Raw genomic sequence first — 22,678 nt, forward strand, 5'->3', positions numbered from 1 at the left:
AACATCTGAAAGCTGCTTTTTAAAAATGAGTACAGGAAACATCAAGCTTTAGGATTTGCTCTCATTTTCTTTTTCCGAACAGCATTTTTTCTTAACTATCCAGACTGCAGAAACAAAGTGTAACCCTGTGGGTGTGAACGTTCCAGAAACCCACAGGTCTATTCTTCTCCTGATGCATGTGTTTAAATCCCAAAGGAGTTCTCTACCTGCCTAAAGAGGAGATAATGATTCTGTTTTCATAAAACACTTAAATTCAGCAAGTGGGATTCCACAAGCTTCAATTTAACATAGGCTACAGTATGATATATCTTCATAGACTATTTTTTCTCCTTGTTTGTTGCAAATATTCCCCTTAATTTCCATCACTGTCTGAGGAAGAGATGCATGCATATAGCAAACAACAAAAATTACACAGATTATTATGGAAATGAACCAATACATACATGCTGATATAAATTTTTATCTCAGTTGTAACAGCATATAAAAACTACTTTGCTGAAATATTTGAAATAGATTCTCTTTTTGGTATGGTCCAAACCCATAGTTTCCTTGCAAGGTGCAGCACATCCATGCAAGCCATTGTTTTTCACACTCTCTATTGGAAGAATTACACCCTGTTCCCTTCATGTTCTAGGGAAGGAAGTGAGTTCATGTAACAGCTTTCAAAATTACCTATCTCGTGTCCTTATGATAAGCTACTCTCCAGTCTGCTTTATGTCATCTTTGTCCACGTTTTATCAGCAAGGCTCCGTTCTCAACTCCAGTTACAGCACATACTCAAGCAAGAAAAACCAGATCACTGGGGGAGCTCACTGTGTCACTCAGGAACTGAGCAGATATGAAATGAGAATCGTGGAGCTCTTACGCGTGGGTGGTGGACAGAGTTCAATGCATCGGAAGACAGAGACAGTTACTCCCTTTTATAGGTCTGTCTTATTTCGGAAGCAGCAGAGTATCATTAAGATGAGTTCTAGGTCTTAATACTTTAACCATAATTAATGGAGCCAGAAGCAAGCTGGATTGACTGCAGTTAAAATTCTTGGAGATAATGTTAGCAAAGAGGTAAACTAACTTGAAGTTTCATATATGTAATTAGTTCCTAATGGGATTTGTGATTATTGTTACTGATAATTTGATTGACATGAGAAAGTGTGGAGTAAGGAACAAGAGGAATAGCTCTAGGAAACATGCTGCTGAAGGAATAAACAGATGAATGTTTATTATAGCTGCACTAATGGACATTTAGGATCATGCTTCCAAAATTAAATCTCTCTATGCTAAGCGCAAAAGGGAAATCATCACTGCAAAACAAACAGATTATTTCTTTTTAAGCTTAACTTCTCCATCAAGACACGTAAGAAGTGAATGCAGAGAGATCTATCTCTTATTCCTGAGCTCTTGGCCTTCCTAATCAGTTTCAAAATCATGATTCTTAGCTGATGATACTCATCCTGCTCACAACAAAAACTGTACGCTTATCGCTGACTGCGTCTAACTTCCAAATTTACCAGCCCATTCAATTCTGCCTGCCTCTCCCCGTCCCCCACTTTTCCTATTGTTTCCCTAAGGGCATGTTCCTTCTCACAGAAACAGATTGTGGCAAAGTCTAAGTTTTTCCTGTTTACTCCTGAACTTGCTTCTCTTTCTGGGTATGACACTTGAAGATCTTATGCACGGTATCATCAAAATCAACCCCCCACATCAACAGAATCAGTCCCGAGAGCAGGGATGGGGGTGAGGGGAGGTCCTTGTGGATGACACTGGTATATAAATGACAACAAATTCATCACTTCAGACCATGATTTTGAGGGAAAGTGGTTATGGCTTCTACGATCAATGTTAAACTCTCCATCAGCACACGTCGGGCAGATGTGCTTCCAGTACAGTTGCTAGACTGAACCTCTGAGGGAACTTGAGCAAAGACATACCTAAAATCCTCTTACAGTGACAGTTAAGATAGCAGCGTTTCCCTGAAGAGAACAGAAGTGCTTCAGGAACTTTGCCTGGGCAGAATGTTCTTTATATTCTACACTATTAATTAAATTATTAAATTATTAAATTATTTAATTGTATGGACACCTACAGAAAACCATGATAGCCCTATTCTTTCACCCTCAACCACTAAGCCATATTTATGAACCTCTTATTCCAAATACACTGCACTCCCAGACTACTTGCCATTAAATAGTTCCTGCCAAGAAGTAGCGATAAGTACATTCATTGTTTTACCTTTTTGTGGAAAATGTGGTATATAACATATATGTTACGAAATATTAAATGTATGCTACAGTTTAAAAAGCTTGAGGAATATTGTCATTCATAAAAAAAGGAAAAAGTTTGGTAAGGGTAAGGCCAAATACTAAGGTTGCTAATTTTTGGCATTCATAGTTAGAGAAAATAGGATATAAGGAGAAGCTCTCACTATAAACCATAGAAGAAATAAACCATGAACAATAAAATGGATAAAAAAGTCCTAAAATCCAGATCACAGAGCTAGGACCTGTGTGAATTGTCCTGGGAGGTAGCATGACTACCACAACAACCAGGGCAGCAGAGGACAGAAACTAGCCAAAGCAGCACGACTGTGCAGTGAGCTGTGCTCTAATGTTCTGCATCTTCACAAAGCACAGCAGCTGGTTTCTTAAGCTTTGTGTTTTAGTAAAATCGTATTCTTTTACTTTACACTAAAAGCTTGTCCAGCACTAAGAGCTATTTCAAGACTCCTCTTTCCCAGGGGATACAGCATCCAGCAAGATGTACCGGTTCACTTGAACAGCGGCAAACTCGCCCACCAGCCAAGGGGTGCTGGCGTGCTTCTAGGATTCTCCTTCACTAGCCTGGAAGAACTAGCTTCAAAGATGGTTACACAGGATCTGGTCAGCAAAAGAAAAATTTTTGCATCCAGCAAAGTAGGAAGGAAGGGTCAAAGACTCCGGAGTGTCACAGGGCTTGTGACAAGCGTACACCGCCAGCTGGCTGACAACTGCTAATTGAAATCACTTGTGTCATTTGTGGAGCAGGATGATAACCAAGATGAGGAAAGAAGGCAGAACAGAGAACGAGTCTGTTCTGAGTATCTCTGTGAACTCTGATGGAAAAACACAGACCTGTAGAAATGTTAAACAGAAATGTTTAACAATTATCATTACAATAATAAGAGAAGTAACAGTAGCAAACTTCCCATCAAAGGGAAATACGTAAAATAATTTCCCTGTCATATAACTGTCTGGAAATATTCACTCAAAGGCACTACAGAGTATAACCTAAGTTAAGTACATACTCTACACATGCAGCTTGATTTATCACTCTCTCTTCCAACAATGTCACTGGAAGGTCAGTGACAGAAATCCTTATTTTTCTTGTGTCATTTTAGCCATCAATTGTATCACTATCCTGAAAGTCCAGCTAAAGTACCATCAGATATTGCCAGCCAAATTCCAAATGCACGAGAGCCAGGCCTCAGAGACAAGGTTCTTTTCCAGCTTAGCCATCTCAGAGGAAAATTGAAATATTGTCTGTCACTTGGGGAATTACTGATTATGGGCTATACTGAAACCAGGTAACAAACATCAACACTGCAGAAATAGTGTGATGTCAAATCTTATGTCTGGTCTGAAACAGTCACACTGTTTCTCCAGGTATGCCTCCAACAGCCACCTGAGCGAGCACGTACCTACAACCAAAAAAATTCTGCAGAGGCATCTAGGATAGTCTTGGCAAGTATCTTAACAGATAAAATAGTGAAATCAAACAGCGTTGACTCATAAACTGTGGCTGAATGCGAGCTGATATTCAGGTTAAGCATTTCTCTCAAGTGCTGGTTATAAAGTTTACAAAACTTCACCTATAGCATCTGGAATGAAAAGGCTGGAAGCCACCTTAAGAACTCGATCTAGTCTCTCCTACCCAAAGCAGATTCATACCAATGCCATTCCTGACAGAAATGTGTCCAGTTTTGTTTATATAGGCCTCTAGCGATGGATATCATAGAACACTAGAATTTCAGTACTTCTCAGAGGCACGATAATAAGAATATTATAACTCTGGTCTTTTGCCCTGTAAATATTCACAGAAGAGTACCAACAGATGCATTTCATGTCCTAAAATGACCTGTTGTTCATGTACCTTCAGTACAAACTACAAAAAGCAGGGGTCCCTCTTTATTGCATTCTAGATTAGAGGGCTTTGATTGACATCTGTGCTGGTTTTGGCTGGGATAGAGTTAATTTTCTTCCTAGTAGCTGGTATGGGGCTATGTTTTGGATTTCTGCTGGAAACAGCGTTGATAACACAGGGATGCTTTAGTTATTGCTGGGCAGTGCTCACACAGAGTCAAGGTCTTTTCTGCTTCTCCACCCACCCCACCAGCGAGCAGGCTGGTGGGGGCACATGGATTTGGGAGGGGATAGAGCCGGGAGAGCTGACCCCAACTGACCCAAGGGATATCTCAGCCCATAGGACGTCATGCTCAGCATATAGAGCTGGGGGAAGAAGAAGGAAGGGGAGACGCTGGGAATGATGGCGTTTGTCTTCCCAAGTCGCCGTTAGGCACATGATGGAGCCCTGCTGTCCTGGAGATGGACGAACACCTGCCTGCCCATGGGGAGTGGGGAATGGATTCCTTGGTTTGCTTTGCTTGCGTGCACGGCTTTTGCTTTACCTATTAAACTGTCTTCATCTCTGCCCATCAGTTGTTTTCTCACTTCTACCCTTCCTGTTCTCTCCCCCATTCCACCCGGGGGCAGTGAGCTGTGTGGGGCTGAGCTGCCGGCTGGGGTTAAACCACGACAACATCCCTGGGCACACAGAAAGGAGCCCAGACTTTAGAAAGAGCCTCTACAAGCCATCTCTAAGCCAGCCTTCTCCATACTGAATCACTTAAATACATGACTACAAAAGCAAAATTTAACCAAAAAGATCACAATTGAGACGCTTCGTTATTCTATCCCTTTTTATATTACTGTCCTTACCCATCAGTCTATCCGCATGTCAATCATTCTGTAGTCACTGTTACACATGAGAACTTTAGGGTGTGTTAGAAACACAGCACCACATGGGGTTTGTCTTATCATCTGTGTTCCTAATTTCAGCGCTGCCTGCTGAACTAAAGTGGAGAACAGGAGAACAGGAACACAGACCAGCAAAGAGATCTGTTTTAGTTATTAGACAAATTACCTCCAGACAAACATCCTGCTCCAGCAGGTTTTTCATGCCTAAAGAAGCTGCTGACAAACTGTGGTGAAAAGGTGATATCCCATTTTTACGACAAGGGTAGAGGTGGAAAAATACCTTTCAAAAGATATATATATATAAGTGGCTTATGACATTTATATAATATCATAAGCACCAACCCTTAGCAAGATACTATCCTGCTTACACTGAAGAAATTGCTAGGGTGGCCATTGCTACAGAGAAAAGAGGCAATGAACAGAAAAAGAAAGTACTGAACGTGGTAATGAAATATCCCTCACAAAGAATTCCCACTAAAAATCTCACAGCAATCAAAAATAATCTTTAAATTACATGAGCTTTTAATGAGTCAGATAAAAGCAGGAGATCTAGATTATATTACGAAACATCAGTGTGCATTCAGCTGCATTCTGACCTTGATTTGTTCTTTACACTGAGCCGTTGAACTTATGGACAGATCCCAGCACATTCATTTTCCCCTTAGGGACAAAGTACCAAATGGTAGTGTAATTGCCAAGGGAAAATTATTACTCTGTTCTGAATTATTTCTATCATAAATCCAGCACCAGTCAAACAGACTCTGTCAGAAAAACGACAGGGTTGCCGTACAGTGATGAGAGTCCCACATACAAGTGCACCATAAATCCCTTAGTCCCACCACCCAACAAAGTCATTATAAGTCATGTGTTTAAATCAAAATTAGAAAATCCAAGCTGGCAGCAAACTGGTCTGCATTGTTGAAACAATGGAAATGAGGTGATTTACTTGCTGCTGGTTTAAAACTCACCCTGCATCGTCTGTTTCTTATGAACAATGTAGAACATGACCAGCTTTTTGTCTGGGTAATTTTGAAGGGGGAAAACGCAGCTCTTCAGAACATAGATGTGCAACTCAGAATAACTTCAGTTCTGTTTCTGTGCATGTGCAATAGATGAATAATTAGACTATACTCATTAACCCATAAAGGGACAGTTTAAAAAAAGTTAGAATTCTTGTTCATTAATTCATTCTTTTACCTTTAAAGTCAAGTGTGTGGATTAAAATAATTCACAGAGAAACTTGGTGCCAAATTCACATTTTACTGTACTTGGCTTTTTCTAACCCTATTCATTTCTTCTGGACCTACCACAGACTGGTGCCCCTACTGATATGTTCAGGATATTCTTTCCCACAGTGCTTTAACAGCAGTTCTTTGGCAGCTGAGTAAAACAAGGTATGTTGAACCCTGACACATAAAAAAAAGCTTTGGGCAAGGCAACCCATGGAACAGGGAAAACTAACTCTTGTAGTCACGGATTTCACCTGCAATTCCTGCAAGACTGGAAAGTCAAAGATTAAAAACTTGTGATTCCTGGTATCCACGTTCAACAAGGGAAGCTGGAGAAAGAATGTTTTCTCATAGAAAACTAATGGGCAACCTGTAAAAAAGGCCCTGTGATCTCCAGTACCAAAGAATGATCTACCTCATCTTCCACTCCCAGGGTTGGGCTGCCTTAGGACCAGAGAAGGACTTTGCTTTTCTAAAACATCCAAAGTGACTTAATGGAGGCATTCTGATTTGTACCAGCTATGGACTTCCACATAAACCGGACAGGAATGCACATCTGCTTTTCGATAAATACAACAGCAATATTTGGCTTACAAGTTCATTTTAAGTACTAAATTTAATCAGCATTCAATCTCTCCAATATCAAAGGATTCAGAGAGTATGACAGTTTTAAGTGAAGCCTGCTTAATATTATGTTTTCTTACACGCAAAATATTTGAGGACTCTTCAAATGACATTCAACTCCACACAAGAGCATTTGAAGCATCCTACAAAGAATAGTTCAAATTCAATGTAATTATCAGGGTATCACTGGCTTAAATTATCTTGCACAGTTTTAGAGCTGCCACATAAGTAAAGGCTAATATTAATCTGAATTAATCAACTTTGTTGAAAACAGAAAAAAAACCCCAAACTTAAAGCCCCCTGTGTTTGTAAAAATGCAATGAAAATTCCTTCAAACTGGAGTTCAATATCTCTCCTTTCCTCTTCTTCACCATATGAAAAAAAAATGAATTAAAAAAGAGTAAGGCAAGATGAAAAGGAATAATCTTACTGCTGAAAATTAAGACTAAGCAGTAAGTGAGGTATGTAATGTTTTTCATCATCATGTAACCCTGATTTTTGAGAAATATGTCATTCACACACTTAAATTAACTAAAGAAACTTGAATGTATTTCAGAGGCTAATAGATGTCAATTCCAGATGACTCAATTACTAAAAGTGTTATTTTCTTTCCTGATGATTTTCTTGGGAAGGGTAGAATGAAACAGCCCTTCTATTCCTTGTCAACGGGCAATGGTATCTATGAGAGCATGTTTGAGCAAATTCAAAATTGAGTTTGTTTATTATTATGCACAGTACTTTCTCATATCTCTCTTTTCCTGTTCTAATGTTTATAATTTGCATATCAGTCAGCCAAATGAAATATGTGTTTAAAAGCTAGAAAATTCACATGGAAAGCACAGAAGACTGATCTTGAAAATACACATGCAGTCTGAATTTTGTTTGCCAGAATATCTACAGAATTGGATATTATTTCTGTAAATGCAATTCCCTATAAACATATTTATAATAAAAGACTCTCTTAAAATCTCTAAACCCTCACCTATTCTCTTATCTCCATTTTACAGATAGAAACCAGACACAAACAGTTTAAGTGATTTTACCAAGATCACCTAGGAAGTCCACAGCAGAAACAGCGTCCCAGGTTTCTCTAGTCCCTGTGCAGTGCCTTAGTCGTAACAGGGTCCTTACTGTCATACACTGCTTGATTTCTGGGTGGAGGAAAACACGCTTCTAGCCAGACAGGAAGGAGCTAAACTAACACAACATTGATTCCCAAGACTCCTCTTAAATTTTATCAAACGAAGGGACCTTAGTCTACAATAAAAAAACTGCTTTATAAAATCAGCAAATGAAGACCAGAAAACCTGAAAGTATAATCTGCACTTTGAATTCAAAAGTTCACCCTGGCAGTACGTTCTGCCAAGCAGACAGAGCATGCACTGGCAAAGACCAGACCTCCTGACAACAACCTTGGCCAACAGCAATCAGGTGAGCCCCCAAAAGTAGGATCGTTTTGGAGAAGCAATGGTGCAGTCAGGTCAAAACAGCAGGCAAAGCAGACTGCTACTAAGATGGCAGGCTATTTTGTTCATGCTGATGAGGCATCAGCACTGCCCCTTCTAGCTAGAAAAGCTGGTTCTTGCCTTTTATTCATCCATCCTTTGTTGATGTTGGGAAAGGACAGGGTGTTTAGAGCAGCACCTCCAGCTTCTCAGGGTGGCTCATTGCTGCTACCTTGACCAAGGTAGCAGCATACTAGTCCTGCCAGACCCTCTGAAAGACCAAGTAATGGGGTTCTGGGATAAGGGTAAGGAGAAAAAAAGCTGCTTATTGTGAGAGGACACATGAGGGAGGTGGGGAAAAGGGCTGGCCAGGCAGCTGTGGGGAAGAAAAAGGCGTCTGTAGATGAGAGGGAGGCACAGGGAACAGGCGTATACTAGGTAGGAGAGGATAGGGCCCCCCCGGAATGGCAGAGGTTGTGAGGCTGGATGAAGACCTCTCCCTGCCCCACCAATACACAGATTCCTGAAGCCGTATTTGCACTTCTCAGCCCCCTTTCCCATACTCAAAGTTGCCAAGAAACAACTTCAGCAAGCTCCACTCATGCCAGTCTCCTCTTCCTGTTTAACCTCAAACTCCAAGTTAAGTGTTCTCTTGAAATGTAACTCAGACCTGGTTTACTTAATGTTCCCAAAACAAATTTCAAAGACTGTTCCCCTCCCCTGTCATTACAGAGCAGTCCCTGGCATCTGCACTGCAACATGGATACATCCATACCACGCTGAGTTCAGAGACCAGCTTGAACCATAACAGACCAAGACCATGGGGTGAAAAGAAAACAGGCTAACAACCTTTAGCTAAAAATAATTCTTTCACTCCCTTGAAACCAGAGTCATGTTTTCCTGACAGTTTATTCCGGGTTCAGCTAAGAATAGAGTTAATGTCGTTTACGGGATAAAACAATTACCGCTACAATAACTCGGATGTACCAGAAATAATTAAAGCATAGGCAAATTTTGTAGGGATGTGGATTAACAACATCACCCACTTCTACAGGACAGATGTAAGCCAGACCAAGACCTACCCCCTGCACTGAACGCTCTGCAGAGAACTCAGATCTACAGTTTCTGTTTTGTACGTGCTGAAGAGTTTTCTCCTACTTCTTCCCTGGCTCTTAGCAGGTTTTTCTATTGTCCAGGATGCTCTTGCAGCACCGGCACTTCCCTGGAATATGCTGTACAATTTGCTTTACTGCTCTTAGCTACATAAGAGGATCAGATGCATGCATGATACATACTACAAAAGCAGAACTGACTTCTAGTGTGATTACTCTCAACAATCGCTTTGATTCTTTTTGTACGAACATATGCAAACGTTAGCTGAAATGTGTATCTCCACGTAAAGCTGGTATCAAGGCTGTGAGATGCCACAGAACATATGGACTGACATGCAGCATATGGAATGAATGATGGCTACCTTAAAATATTTGTAGCTTTCTATTTTCTCTAAAGAAGGCGCAGCTGCTCTGGCCCATTGAGGGAGTATTTATGTCAAAGGAAATCCAACAACATTTGTAGGAAGCCATATCTAAATCAATTGCTGGTGAACCATCACCAAAATTTGCCTGACAGTGAAAGAGAGTTACTATGGCATCTGCTGAAATAATTTAGATGAGGCCTCATTTATTAAAATAGTAAATCTATACCACTATTAATCAAGCATGATAACAAACTATCGATCTAATACTCGCTCCCTTAGCTGGTACTCACAGGCACTAATTAAGGGACATGCTTAACGTATCTGTTGTTTGCTGCTGTGTTGAACTATCAGCAAATACGATCAGGAGTAATAATGAAGGCTGGAGTTAAACTGCAGTTTATTCATTTAAATGGATGTTATATGAATGTTTATGAATACCCAAGCACAACAAGGTCAACAACCCTGGATGTGGCTGTTGAGATTTTGAAACGTTTTGAAGTATGTTAACTGGGCTAGATGAAAACTTCTACCCTTGTCACCTACTTATTATCCAGCCCCAAAATTTTAAATGGGCCATCAAATGCCTTGACTTTTCCTGACATTACACTGAATAGGACTTCAAGTAACACAAACAAGTGTAACATGAAGGAATTAGCCCAGATATGTTGGAAGACTTCAAATGCTACAATAAATGAAATCTTAATCTCTGGAGAAGGAAAAAACATAGAAGATCACTCCAACTCCACAGTTTAGTTTTGTTATGCACCTATTTCCACTGGAAACTTCAAGAAAACATTCTTCCAATTTAGCAGTAATAATTCCGGATTTTATATGGAAGTGTATAAACTAGAGGCTTAGTTACAAGATAACTCTTTGTTCCCAGAAGTAAGATCAGCTAATCATTATGGGGGTTGGTGCTGCCTCAGATAGCTCAATGGATAAGATGTTTTTGCCTGAGTGGCAATACTTCACATCCAGGAATTAACTTAAAGAATAAGGAGAGGGTTGGCTTTGATTTCATGGCTTTTCTTTTTTAAAAGAAAGAAATAAAACAAGGGGTCCTAAAGACATGATCTTCCAGATCCCAAAGGCTATACTTGGTTAACTGAGACTTACTTTTTAAATGAATTTCTCTTTTCAAGTTGGTTGAGAAGGTCATCTGGAGTGAGCATTAGCTTTGGTATTTTACTTCTGGAATCAACCTTGGAGTCAAATGCACCAGCTGTTAAAGATTAATTTGTGTCAGGGGAGAGAATCTGGATTTATATATTGAAAGGCAGGTAGGCACTGCCTTTTCCCTTACCCTCAGACTTTGGTTTTCTAGAGTCAGCAGAACTCACAGCTTGGAAAGAAGCAAGCCAAGAAGAACTGATTAATGGCAGGAAAACAATCATCATAACTCATCATATGTCTGCACCACGTTCCTGATTTTGGTCTGGTGAATGAAATTCTGAAAGAGAGGAACTCTCATGAAGGCCATCTGCAGTAGGGAAGTCGCTTAGTTCACAGATAACTGTGAAGGTATAATTTTTTGTCATTGCTCATTTCTGACACAGGTCCCTATATTTGTGAAGTCTACAGGGGCAAGCTCTTCTGGCCTAAAAAAAACTACATCTGAAGAGACTATAGCTTACTCTCCCCCTCATCTCTGAAAGGAAATGGACAGCACTCCAACATGGCCATCCATCCCTGGAGCAGAAGAACAATTATTAAACAACACCGCTTCATGCTTTCTTACGAATCCAGTTAAGAAAAAGCTTCTGATGAACATCAAAGAAATGCCACTAAGAAATATGCAAAAACTACAGTCACGTTTTATCTTTGGCCTTTGTTAATGTGTGACCAAGCAGCGTAGTCTTGACATGCCCTGCACTGTCACTAGGCCTATGACCCACCCGAAAGGGAACCGTCAGGAAAATCAGTATCCAAGGAACTCCACCACTATCTCTTCAACTGCAGAACAGAAGACAACATATTAATCGATAGCAACACAGACTGTCAGCATCAAAAAAAACGGTTTCCTGAGCAATTGGCATGCAAATCAAGGACCCACCACCTTAACATGGTGAGCTGACTACGGTGCAGGCAGGATCAAAGGGGTATGAGGCATACATTAGGTTTCAAGAGACAAAACTGATGGATTCTTCTGGAACTGGAAAGAACAATAACTATTTTAGATGACAGTAAAATAGGTATCCACAGTCACATCTGATCCAACGCCAATTAACACTGAATACAAACCAGACCTTTTCCTTTGACATAATATTGGATTAAGTCAACGAGTCTAATGAGGGGAAGTGAAGATGAAAATTTATAACCCAGCAAGGAAGAACTAGGGGTGACACAACACTCCTGACATTAGAATCATAGAACAGAATCATAGAATCATTTAGGTTGGAAAGACCTTTAAGATCATCGAGTCCAACCATCAACCGTGCCCACTAAACCATGTCCTGAAGTGCCTTGTCTACACACTTCTTGAATACCTCCAGGGATGGTGACTCAACCACTTCCCTGGGCAGCCTATTCCAATGTCTGACAAGCCTCTCAGTAAAGAAATTTTTCCTAATATCCAACCTAAACCTCCCTTGCCGCAACTTGAGGCCATTTCCTCTCGTCCTATCTCCAGCCACCTGGCAGAAGAGACCAGCACCCACCTCACTACAACCCCCCTTCAGGTAGTTGTAGAGAGCGATAAGGTCTCCCCTCAGCCTCCTTTTCTCCAGACTAAACAGCCCCAGCTCCCTCAGCCGCTCCTCATCAGACTTTTGCTCCAGGAGGGTGGTTAAGTGGCTCCTACGTGGTTAAGTGGCTTTGCGAGGTCAGGTGCACGTTTCTGTCCGTTAACTGCCAGCGCACAGCAAGGTGCCAAGCTCAGGTTTGCAGGTCTACCTTTGGGATGCCTGAAGTGGGATGCATCCCACCTCACATACTCACTAACTGACCCCTTATCTGAAGGGAAGAGGAAGACAGGAGAAGCCGACAACACTACTCGCACTCTCAAGACACGGTAAGATTTTTGTTATTTCCTGTGACACTACTTACTGGAGCCATCGGAACTGCCCTCTGCTCGGTTTAAGCTTAGAAGAGAACCACAGACCTATTTGTCTTCTCTCAGTTTTGTCAGTCAACACATCCCATTTACTACAATCAACATATTTTCAAATTGTACTGAAATTTCATACAAAACGTCCCCAAAAGATAAAGGATCTTCAAGAAGAAGGGAAGAGAGAGTGCCAAGCTGCTATTCCTGCTCAAGAATTTGGGGCATGTATTTCCATAAGCTATGTTACTGCCAAGGCTACAGCTCTCCAGATCCTCAGGGTGTGAGCATGTACTACAGCTGAGAACAGAATTACGCTTAAAAATCTGAAAAACAAACAAGCTTGCAAGAATTCAAACAAAGTGGGCAAGCTGTAGCTTTCTTTTATTGTTATTGTTCAATTCAACTCTGCTTGATTAATTTTATGGAACCAAAATACACCAAGAAGGAAGAAGGAGGAATATATTTCCATATAAAATGGGCAAAACTTTATGAAATTAAAGGTATAGAGCTTAAAATATTCCTTGCATTTATGTTGTTTGTTTTTGAGAAATCATTATGCTGGACAGTAAAAGGATAATAAACTTTCTGGAGGAATGAAATCAAAGACACCTTTTTTAAAAAATAAAATAAAATGTGGTGCTCCAAAATAATTTGTATGAGCAATATTTTCATCTTTCTCCAGATGTAAATATTATTAAATTTTACTAAAGACCTGTACTTGTTCCACAAACAAAATCAATTAGCAGTAAAACTACATAGAAATATCATATTAGGACAGTGCAAAAATTGAGTCACACCCTTTTGGTGTGGAATGGACATTATCTGTAACAAGTTCAACAACACAGTAGGGAGTACTTCAGAAGTTTCTAAGGAGGACGGGGTATTTTGAAGAAATACAGTCTCTTCAGTACAGTAAAAAGAACTGTTTAAGTTAGAAATTCTTTTAAAAAGGACCACCATGAATTTAAGAAGTTATGTTTTCATTTTTGCATTATTTTATCACTGAAAATAATAGCTAGGGATTAAAATAAAAGTATGTTTTCCACAGTTCTCTCTCTCAAAATATGTGTTTATAGCTGTAGAAAAGCAGATAACACATCAGTGCAACTAGGGACCACGACCGAGGACTGAATTACCCTTAAAAACAGCCAGTCTTCTCGAAAGTCAGGTCTAAACTCCCAATTACTACCTCTATGCCTGGTCAATAAGGTTACTCACCTTTTCTCATGTCACAGTCAGAGACAACCGTACGTGTTTAATCTCCCCATCACGTAAGATTATATGGGCAGGGAGGAACACACACTCCGAGCCTGAATCGGCACTGCACCCTCGGAGCAGGTAACATCCAAGCCACGGTACCGCTCCAAAAGAAAGCGAAGCGACTTTCTGCACTGCGCCTCGCAGCCAAGCGGGGCAAAGCTAAGCTGCTTTTAGGTTGATGGCGGCCTTCTGAACACTGACTTTTTGAGGAAACTGGAAGGGTCTGTGTGAGTTTCCATCTGCTTTCGTACTCCCAGAAGTTCAGATGCTCTGCCGTCAAGGTCTGCCCCCAGCACACTCCTAACAGGCTCTTAGTGCCTCTCTAGTCCTACTCGTGATAAAGGAACGCAGCAAGGATTAGGCCTATTCCTGGTCTTTCTTCATCTGGGAGAGGGGAAATGAAAATGAAAAATGCCAAACTCTTTTTTAAAAAGGTACCATACAGTCAGCTAGCCAATCAGACTAACTTCAGCATCACTATAATTGCTTGGGGTTTTTTTAACAGGAAAGATGACAGATGAATAAAGTAAAAAAAGACCAACAAAAAGTATACCCCACCTGGCAAGTTCAGCCAGGTCCGCATATCTTATTGCTGCTCTTGAAATACAGAGCATCAATCTACTGTTTGCAAACTCGCAGATCTTTCCTCCACCCAGACTGCCCTGTAAGGCACGTACTCAAGGTAATACTACTGACAGGAGTCTGTGCAGCGATTTTAAAAAAACAGGAATCTAGCTACATATTCCTCTTGGAAGAATATTTCCTCATAAGCAATATCTATGTATGCACAGGTGTATACACTGTAAATATTTAGCTCAACTATTTTTTTTCCACGGCGCATGAGTAGCAAATGCAGCAGCAGTCCGCTGCAGCGTATCATTAACTACAGAAAGTCAAGTTTTTACAATGTGAAATCTTGTGAAAGACTCTACAGCGCTCTGGCATAGTTACCTCCGAAAAAGCAGCAGGATCCAGTATCATCATAAAACTGCTTTGGAAAGCAAGTGGGGAATGTGTTACTCATCTAATCTCTGGGTGGTTTTTAGGTAGACAAAACTTGGCCAGATGATGTAGGTTGGGCCTTTCATCAAGACCTTGCCTTTATGCTTCGTGAACAAGACATGCTAGAGCACTGGCTCAGTACTGACTCAGAACAAAAACACTCACCTACAAGAATCAGCTTAAAAAACAGCTTTTTTCAGTGTCTAGACTTTCAGGGAAGTCTAGCCACATCTGACTGTGTTCAGTGCATAGAAAAAGAAGAAAGCACCACACTGACTCTGCGGAACTGCACACCACTTCTCTGAGGTGCCAAAACCAAATCAAATTGGAACAGACTGTTACATTACTGAACATTTAGTAGTTCTTCTAATAGCCTAGATACTTCAGAATACTCTGCGATATTCTGCTAGCCAGAGTACACAAATCATGGTCCACTGAAGTCTGAAGCGATGACCTATTTCTAGTCCGTTACTGTTGCCAGTGGAAAGATGCCACAAGGCAAGAATGAAGGGCAATGCAAAAAGCAAATGGATACTCCTTCTCTCCCCATGAAGCCTCCTGCCCTACTACATTTCTGGACTGTTAAGTAAGGGCTAATCACTAGTTTATGTCATATATTCAGTCTAGCACTGGCAGCAGGAACAGAGTGGTAGGGCACACAACCGTGTTTTACGGCAGTGATGCTGGAACATCACTGAGCCGTAATTTCTGTGTGACACCGTGCCTGAATCTCAAACATCTCTGGTGACCGTTTGTAGTGAAATGTACCTCAGTACTGCCGATTCCTGCAAGCCCCCGCTCAAATATGGCTATAAATACACTAGCAAACAGAAAAGCCAGTAGAATCAGGAATTCTTTTCACGCTGCCTTTGACATCACAGTGTTTTACTGATGCAATGTTCCCAGGTACCTCAAGAATCAAAAAGTTTGAAATGTTCCACTACTTTCCTCTCATTTTACACTTTCACCACCAAAAGATTGATGTCCTGATTTCAAAATGGGGACAATTCCATTGACTCAATTCATAGAGAAGGCATCACCTAACCAGCACTATATGTGTTAATTATTAACTGTGATCATAGTAAAACACAAAATGTTGTGTAAATTCCAGAAATACTCAACAGAGCTCTGATTTTCCATTCTGCATGAAAAGCATCATGCAGAAAAAGAGTCTGTTCTAGCAGATTACAAGAAAAGAAAGATATTGGAAAAATGATATAACAGTACAAGTCAGGGCAAAAAAAATTACTGAAGCTTGAAGGTGCCTTCCATCACAAATTAAATACAGCACAAGGGTCAGTTATAAAAAAAGAAGAGGCAGGGCATTAGGGAGAAACAAAAGAAAAAAAAAAAACCTCATTCATTAGAGAAAGAGGAAAGAGATTATTTATCTCCAAAGTGTTAAATTGAACTTGCTGCAAAATTGATCAGACCTCTCCAGACTCGGAAATACCCTATGGCTATTATTGATCAAGAGCAGTGAATGTGCTACAGACCATGTTTATGTGCCATGCCAAAAAAAAAAAGGGAGGGGGGGGAAGAACTAAAGTGTGTTTGAAACATATTTAACTTTGAAACACACTCAACTGCCGAGTTAATGATTGCATGAGTTATTGCAGCAATGTGTATGAGGATAGATTATCTTCAGGAAAACATACCTGGCTAGATTGAATGCATCATCGATCAAGCCTGCTCGATTACTGACAGAGATAACCTGTGAGGGGCAAGCACAAAAATTAAACCATTTAGGGTGATGAAACAGTGAAGGTTCACCTATCAAAGCGGATTTTAGGGATGAGAAGAGGAGCTTACCTCATGATTCCTCGTTAGCTGATTAATTAGCAGCCTCCAATTCCTAATATCATAATTAACTCTAAAGTAGCCAGTCTGGTTGATGTTCCCCAGCAACCAACTTGCCTCTTCTAAAGCAGGAATTCTGTGGTGTTCTGGAAACAAAACAAGATCGGAAGGGGACTTGGTTTTAAATTTAAAAATTCTAAAGACCTATCTGTTACATTCTCTCCTTCTTTAAATATCCATGAAGGCAGAAAAATTAATTCAAAGACTAACAAAAACATTGTGTTGGATTAATAATTTCCTTTATCTGTTCTGATGTAGAGAGACACCAACTGACATTCCTATGGGGACCTTTTACCCACACAGAACTCCAAGGGTAGGTTTTTTCTGGAAAATAGTATTTATATGAGCGGTGTCCATTTTAAGCCTGGGGCCCTGATTCTGGCCATGCTAAAATAGCCTTCTAGAACCATAACTCCAATAATTCAATGGATGTGCTACAGACAGAAGACTAAACCTGTGATTAAAAAAAAAATAAATTCTTAAGTGTTTCTGCATGTAGTCAATGAAGCTTTTATATTGGATTTTAAATTAAAGTATTTCCAGATGTACAGCTTCTAGCTACTAACCACTGAGAGGCTCCCCTTTAGAGCTAGACTAATTAACCTTCTATCAACTAACCCGTTCTTCCTCTTCCCCCTCTTCTTAAGTAATCACTTTGGGGCTGAAAAGTCTAAATTTATTCCAGTATTTGTACAGTCAGGCAGTCCACAACTATTTGCAGGACTAGGGATTTCAACAACAAAACTGGGCTGAACTCACAACACACGCTTCTTTCACTATAGAAGGAATCATCATGGAATGAAGCCTCAGGTTTCAATGACTCTTGAAAAAGCCTTCAATCTAGCAAATTGTTCTGACAAAACTGATCATGAACCAGAACTCACTAAAAATTCAGCAACATTTTTTTCTATTGTAATAAAATTAGTTTGTACGCTGTTGACAAAAGGAACAGTCTTCTCATGCATTTTTAAAAATAAAAAAAGAAAGAAAGAAAATTTGTTTTAAATGTAATTCCATCAGGGAATTGTTTAGTGTGCTTGAATTCCCTGAAAGTAACAAATAGGGAAAAAAGTTAACAATACGGTCTTAACAATTTACATATACTATCTAGTGCCTAGACTTACTAAAGAAATTGATTTGTTTCAGCCTTTCTTATAAAAAAGTAATTTCTGAGGAAATAATAGATGTCTAGGACTACAGATGAAAGTTAGGCTTCTCCCTTGACTAAATATATCTAGCAAACACACAAATATCAAATAATTAAGGTGCAAAAAATACAAAGAGCAGGAAGACCCCAATCCTAAAGACACCTAATTATATGCTTAACTTAATTCATGGAGTTGCATTATGCACACAAATTCAGATAAAAAGCTGCAGGATTAAAAAAGGAAGTCATCGTCTCACCTAGGTAGTTCTGGCATCATTAAAATCTCTTAAAAATATACCTCTTAGAAATATTAAGCCCAGAATAACTCAGTTGTTGCCTATTCAATTCATTTGTTATTGCTCTTTTAGGGTTTGTCTAACTGACTTGCAGCAGTTCAATTTAATTATTCTGTAGAAACAGTTGAGAAAAAAAATACAGTCCCCTGGTTTTAGTTAAAATACTTATTACATCCATTTAGTTATCTGTGATAAAGCGCCAAGCAGACACATTCTTCAGGAGCCAACATATCCTGCAGAAATGGGACTAAGTGAGAAAACCAGAATTAAGGCGTACAACTCTGCGGGCTTCCCAGGCATTCATACTGTCAAAGCACCGAAGCTGCTTTTGCCACGCAATTCGATTTGGAACAAGGTTTTAACACCGCCTGCCTTTCCTTCCACAGGGGTCTGTTAAACGCTGGGCTATAGAGCTCAGTCCTAAGTAAACTCTCTTAGACTGCTGTACTGAAGTTGCTCCTCTGCTTAAATCCTTTTTTCACTGGATGGACCTGAAGTCAGAATCACCCAGCTGCTCCAGCCTACTCATGGAAGACTTGAATCCTGGTTCCTGTGTAAATCACTGAATCTCATACAAAGAAAAACCTTACTGTAGAAATACCGTAAAAGATCGTAACAATTTACAGCATAGTGATAAAGGCACTTTCTTAGAACAGATCTGGATCAAATATCTGCTGTAAAACAGGGAGAGAAGGAATTTGAATCTGGATCTACCCCATCCTATCTAGTTTACCCAGCGTGGTTCTGTGAACGCTGCCTGTCAGCCCTAAATCTCAGCTATGCTCCTTATCAACCTAGTGGGTTTCTTAAGAGCAACAGCAAAAATACCCACTTCTCTACCTAGGAGAGACTCCTGAGGGAAACGACGACTTTTAATGTTTCTCTGGGTCTTCAGGAGCGTACTGCCATGGGGGGTCAGGAGCAGGCTGCTCACGCCCGGCAGAAAATCCTACCATAGCCTTAACACAGTACTGCTTTCTGCCCATGCTTTTCTGCTCCAAACTAACCTTTAAATGCCACCAGCGCCGAAAGCAGCTACTTGTACCTGGTTAATGCCTGCACCTCTACGATCCCTAAAAGCATACCAAATGGGCTATAAGCACTCATTAATCATTATCTGGGGAAATAAATACATTAAATGGAAATTTTCAAAATCAGATGTAATTAAAAAACTACATGTCTTTTTCTTGAGTTTTTGTATTAAATTTTGATCTCCAAGTGAGGAAATTACTTACACTTTAATAGAGTATTGAATGATACTTGCCAGTCAAATATGACAAGTTCAAAATAACCTATTTCATGAGTAACAACTGTGCAACACCTCCAACACATATTGCTTTAATGGAGAACGGTATCTTTTCAAAGCTTGATAGCATTATTGCTTTTTTGGTCAGTTTAAATCCAACCATCACCCCTTGCTATTATTTTTCGATAAGACCACTTGTGTTGACCTTCTCCTGAAATACAGGACAGGAATCTTTCACGGCTTTCCAGCTCATATAAGCAGGTGGTTATTTTAAGGGACTGCCTGATGCATGTGCTTCACATAGTTCTATATAATTTACTGGAATTTGATGTCTGAGTCTGTCAATTCTCATGCTTTCCTATAAAAGAAATTCTTTCTTTTGGTGATTACAGCACTGAAAATTTCTATACACCTGGGCAATTTCTCCACTTACCACAAACACATTTATTAGCTTCCTGTTAAAAATATTACAGTTAGGGAAAAGGTAGTCATTCAGTGTTAAACCCTATATTAAACCATTCATGACTTTCTAAACAACAATGAAGATTTCATTGGGGAAGAAATCTATCTTCGACAGTTTTAGTTCACAACTTAAAATTCAATCTAAAATATATATACAGTTGTATTTGAGATTAAAGGGAAATTTTTTTAATCTTCTTCCATCAGAAAGTGTCTTTCCATGGTCATGTTTTGTCTGGATGCCTCAGAAAATAACACCGCTCTGAAACCTCCAGTCTTGCCACATACATATAGGAGACATTTCGGAGGAAATGGTTAAATTTTATGACATTTGTTTTGAAGTAAGAAAATCAGTTAGGGTCTGATTCTCATTTTCTCTGCTCTGGAAGTGTGAGACAGTCCTCCAGCTGGTGCTAACTGCACGTAGCTTGAAGTTCTGAGCTCTCCCAGCTCTCGAGCAACTTCAACTCCATCAAAACCAGCAGGAATGACGGAGGCTGCTCCTCCGCACGGCAACACGAGCACCTTGTGAGGTGAGGTCTGGGCCAAGGGCACGTCTCTGCAAGACACTACTCCAGTGCCGACGAGAGCGTGGGCTAAGCACAGTTCTACTACCATTTCAAGTGTTCAGACTCACAGTTGTTATTTGAACTCTCCATTTTATACAACGCCTAGCATACTAGGAAATTGGTTTATGCTGGTAAAATCCCTGCTGGGAGAACTGACTCCATTTTCCTCCAAAAATAACTGCATAAGAGTAGCACAATTTCATGCCAACAACAGCAAGTGAAATTTTTCTGACAAAGAAAATGTTCCATGAGGAATTTAATCGCAATCACAATATTTTGTGAAAAGATACTGGCTTTAACTAAATTCTGCAAAACTCTTTGCAAGAACTTTTCATATGGGGAGAAAGCAAACCAGAGGAAGAAGTTCTTTCCATCTCACTTGCCATGTCGCCATAGCTCCACGTTGAAAAAAAAAGTTTTGGTATAGTGAACAACACAATAAATGGAGCACATCAGTAAATACGATCATGTTCTGTCTCACGTACTCTTTCCTCAGACTACCCTTCCATCCATTAACATTCCCATATGATGGAACTGCTAATCTCTAAGGTGATACACAATGTAAGCAGCAGTCTTCTGTTAGGATCTTTGCTCAGCTGTTGGGACAAGGGGAGTGATTCTGCCTCACTGTCAAAATCATGCCAGGATTGCAGGTCTTGTATCCCTGGTCCTCACTACGGCTGGCTAAACTTGTAAAGCAGGACCTATATATTTATTTTATGTCACAGTGCTTCCCTTCCTCCCGCTTCTGAAAGATAAAAGAGTGGAGTTTGGAAGCAACACCGGTCAAGCTCAGCAGCTGAGTCTCAGAAAGGAAAAGAAAGGATATTTTTCTAACGCTGCACTAATGCTCTATTCCCCAGTGGGCAGGTGGCAAACCCCAGCTCAGAACCAGCTGTCCTCTACAAAATACTTCATGGAGGAGAATCAGACTCTCAAGGGGCTTACAGTTAAAGTAGAGATTATCTAGCAGGAGGCGGCATAATAGGAAGTTGGGGCTTGCTGTCTGGAAGGCAATTGCCCCATTGAACTTTCTTTCCCCCATCTCATGGCAATCCTGCAGAGATACTAAGAGGAGCCTGAATGCGAGTCACTTTACCAGAGGCAAGGAGGTCCGTCAGAGGAATATTTCCCTGGGACATAACAAATCAGTCGAGGTACAGGAGGTGAGGATGGAAGGGGCAGGGAGGCAGACTGTAAAGCCGCATCAGTCAGTTCAGCAGCCCCGGCAGAGTCACACGGACGTGTTTCCTACCCGGAGCCTGAGCACCAGAACAAGCACACCCAGGGAACGGCAGGTATGCTTTGGCGAAAGCCTTGCTCACCTGTTTGAAATGGATGTTAGCTAAACCTCCTCGCTTGAGGTTAAGGTCACTTCTGGATTTGAGGAAACACGACAGGTAAGCCTGTGCTCCACACTTAGTACGCCTTCAGCAGCCATCACCAACACTTTCCTGCAAGCCCTGCTAAGCAGTCATCTTGTGGGGATGGGCTGAGTTCAAAGCTGGTCCTTGACTTTTCACCCACTACTGATTTGGGGCTGATCTCAAAACATTGTGGACAATATGTTCATACATCATTACAGCGACCACAAAAGAAGCAACTTATCTAGGAGAAACAGAAACAAGCCCTGGATCTATGACAGAGTAGAAGTTTGTAACACCAGTGACTTCCACAGTGCCGGTGAAATCTATCCTTCAGCAAACCTGCAAGACTGCAGCACAAAAAGCGCTGCAGCCATCTTAGTGTGATGACCCGGACCTCAGCATGGGTAGCAAGGCTAATCATGAGATGTCTCCTTTGTGACCGGTTTAGTTTTCAGAGGTTTAATAGCTGTCACTCGCCTGAAGCAGAACGGCTTCATCCATGGCTATGGGGAGTGAACAGGGAAAAAGGTGATGGTGACATCTCTCTGCAGCGCTCCGAGAGCAAGAGGGACAGCTCCATTTCACACACCCAGACAAACTCAGCCAGTAAAAAGGTCATCTGATGGCTGGTATATGAACATG

The 22,678-nt window shown here is 40.6% G+C and overlaps 1 protein-coding gene across 1 annotated transcript in view; it reads right to left on the bottom strand.

Annotated features, from left to right (window-relative positions):
- Positions 1–22,678, bottom strand: part of TRHDE (thyrotropin releasing hormone degrading enzyme) — a 221,826-nt gene that overhangs the window by 33,860 nt on the left and 165,288 nt on the right. The window contains exons 11-12 of the mRNA XM_075057976.1: positions 16,905–17,038; positions 16,751–16,806 (exon numbers count right to left, since the gene is read on the bottom strand). Coding sequence (XP_074914077.1) covers positions 16,751–16,806; positions 16,905–17,038 — 190 coding nt within the window. The remainder of the gene's footprint in view (positions 1–16,750; positions 16,807–16,904; positions 17,039–22,678) is intronic.

Source organism: Buteo buteo, chromosome 26, assembly GCF_964188355.1.
Source record: "Buteo buteo chromosome 26, bButBut1.hap1.1, whole genome shotgun sequence".
In the NCBI taxonomy this organism is placed as follows: domain Eukaryota; kingdom Metazoa; phylum Chordata; class Aves; order Accipitriformes; family Accipitridae; genus Buteo; species Buteo buteo.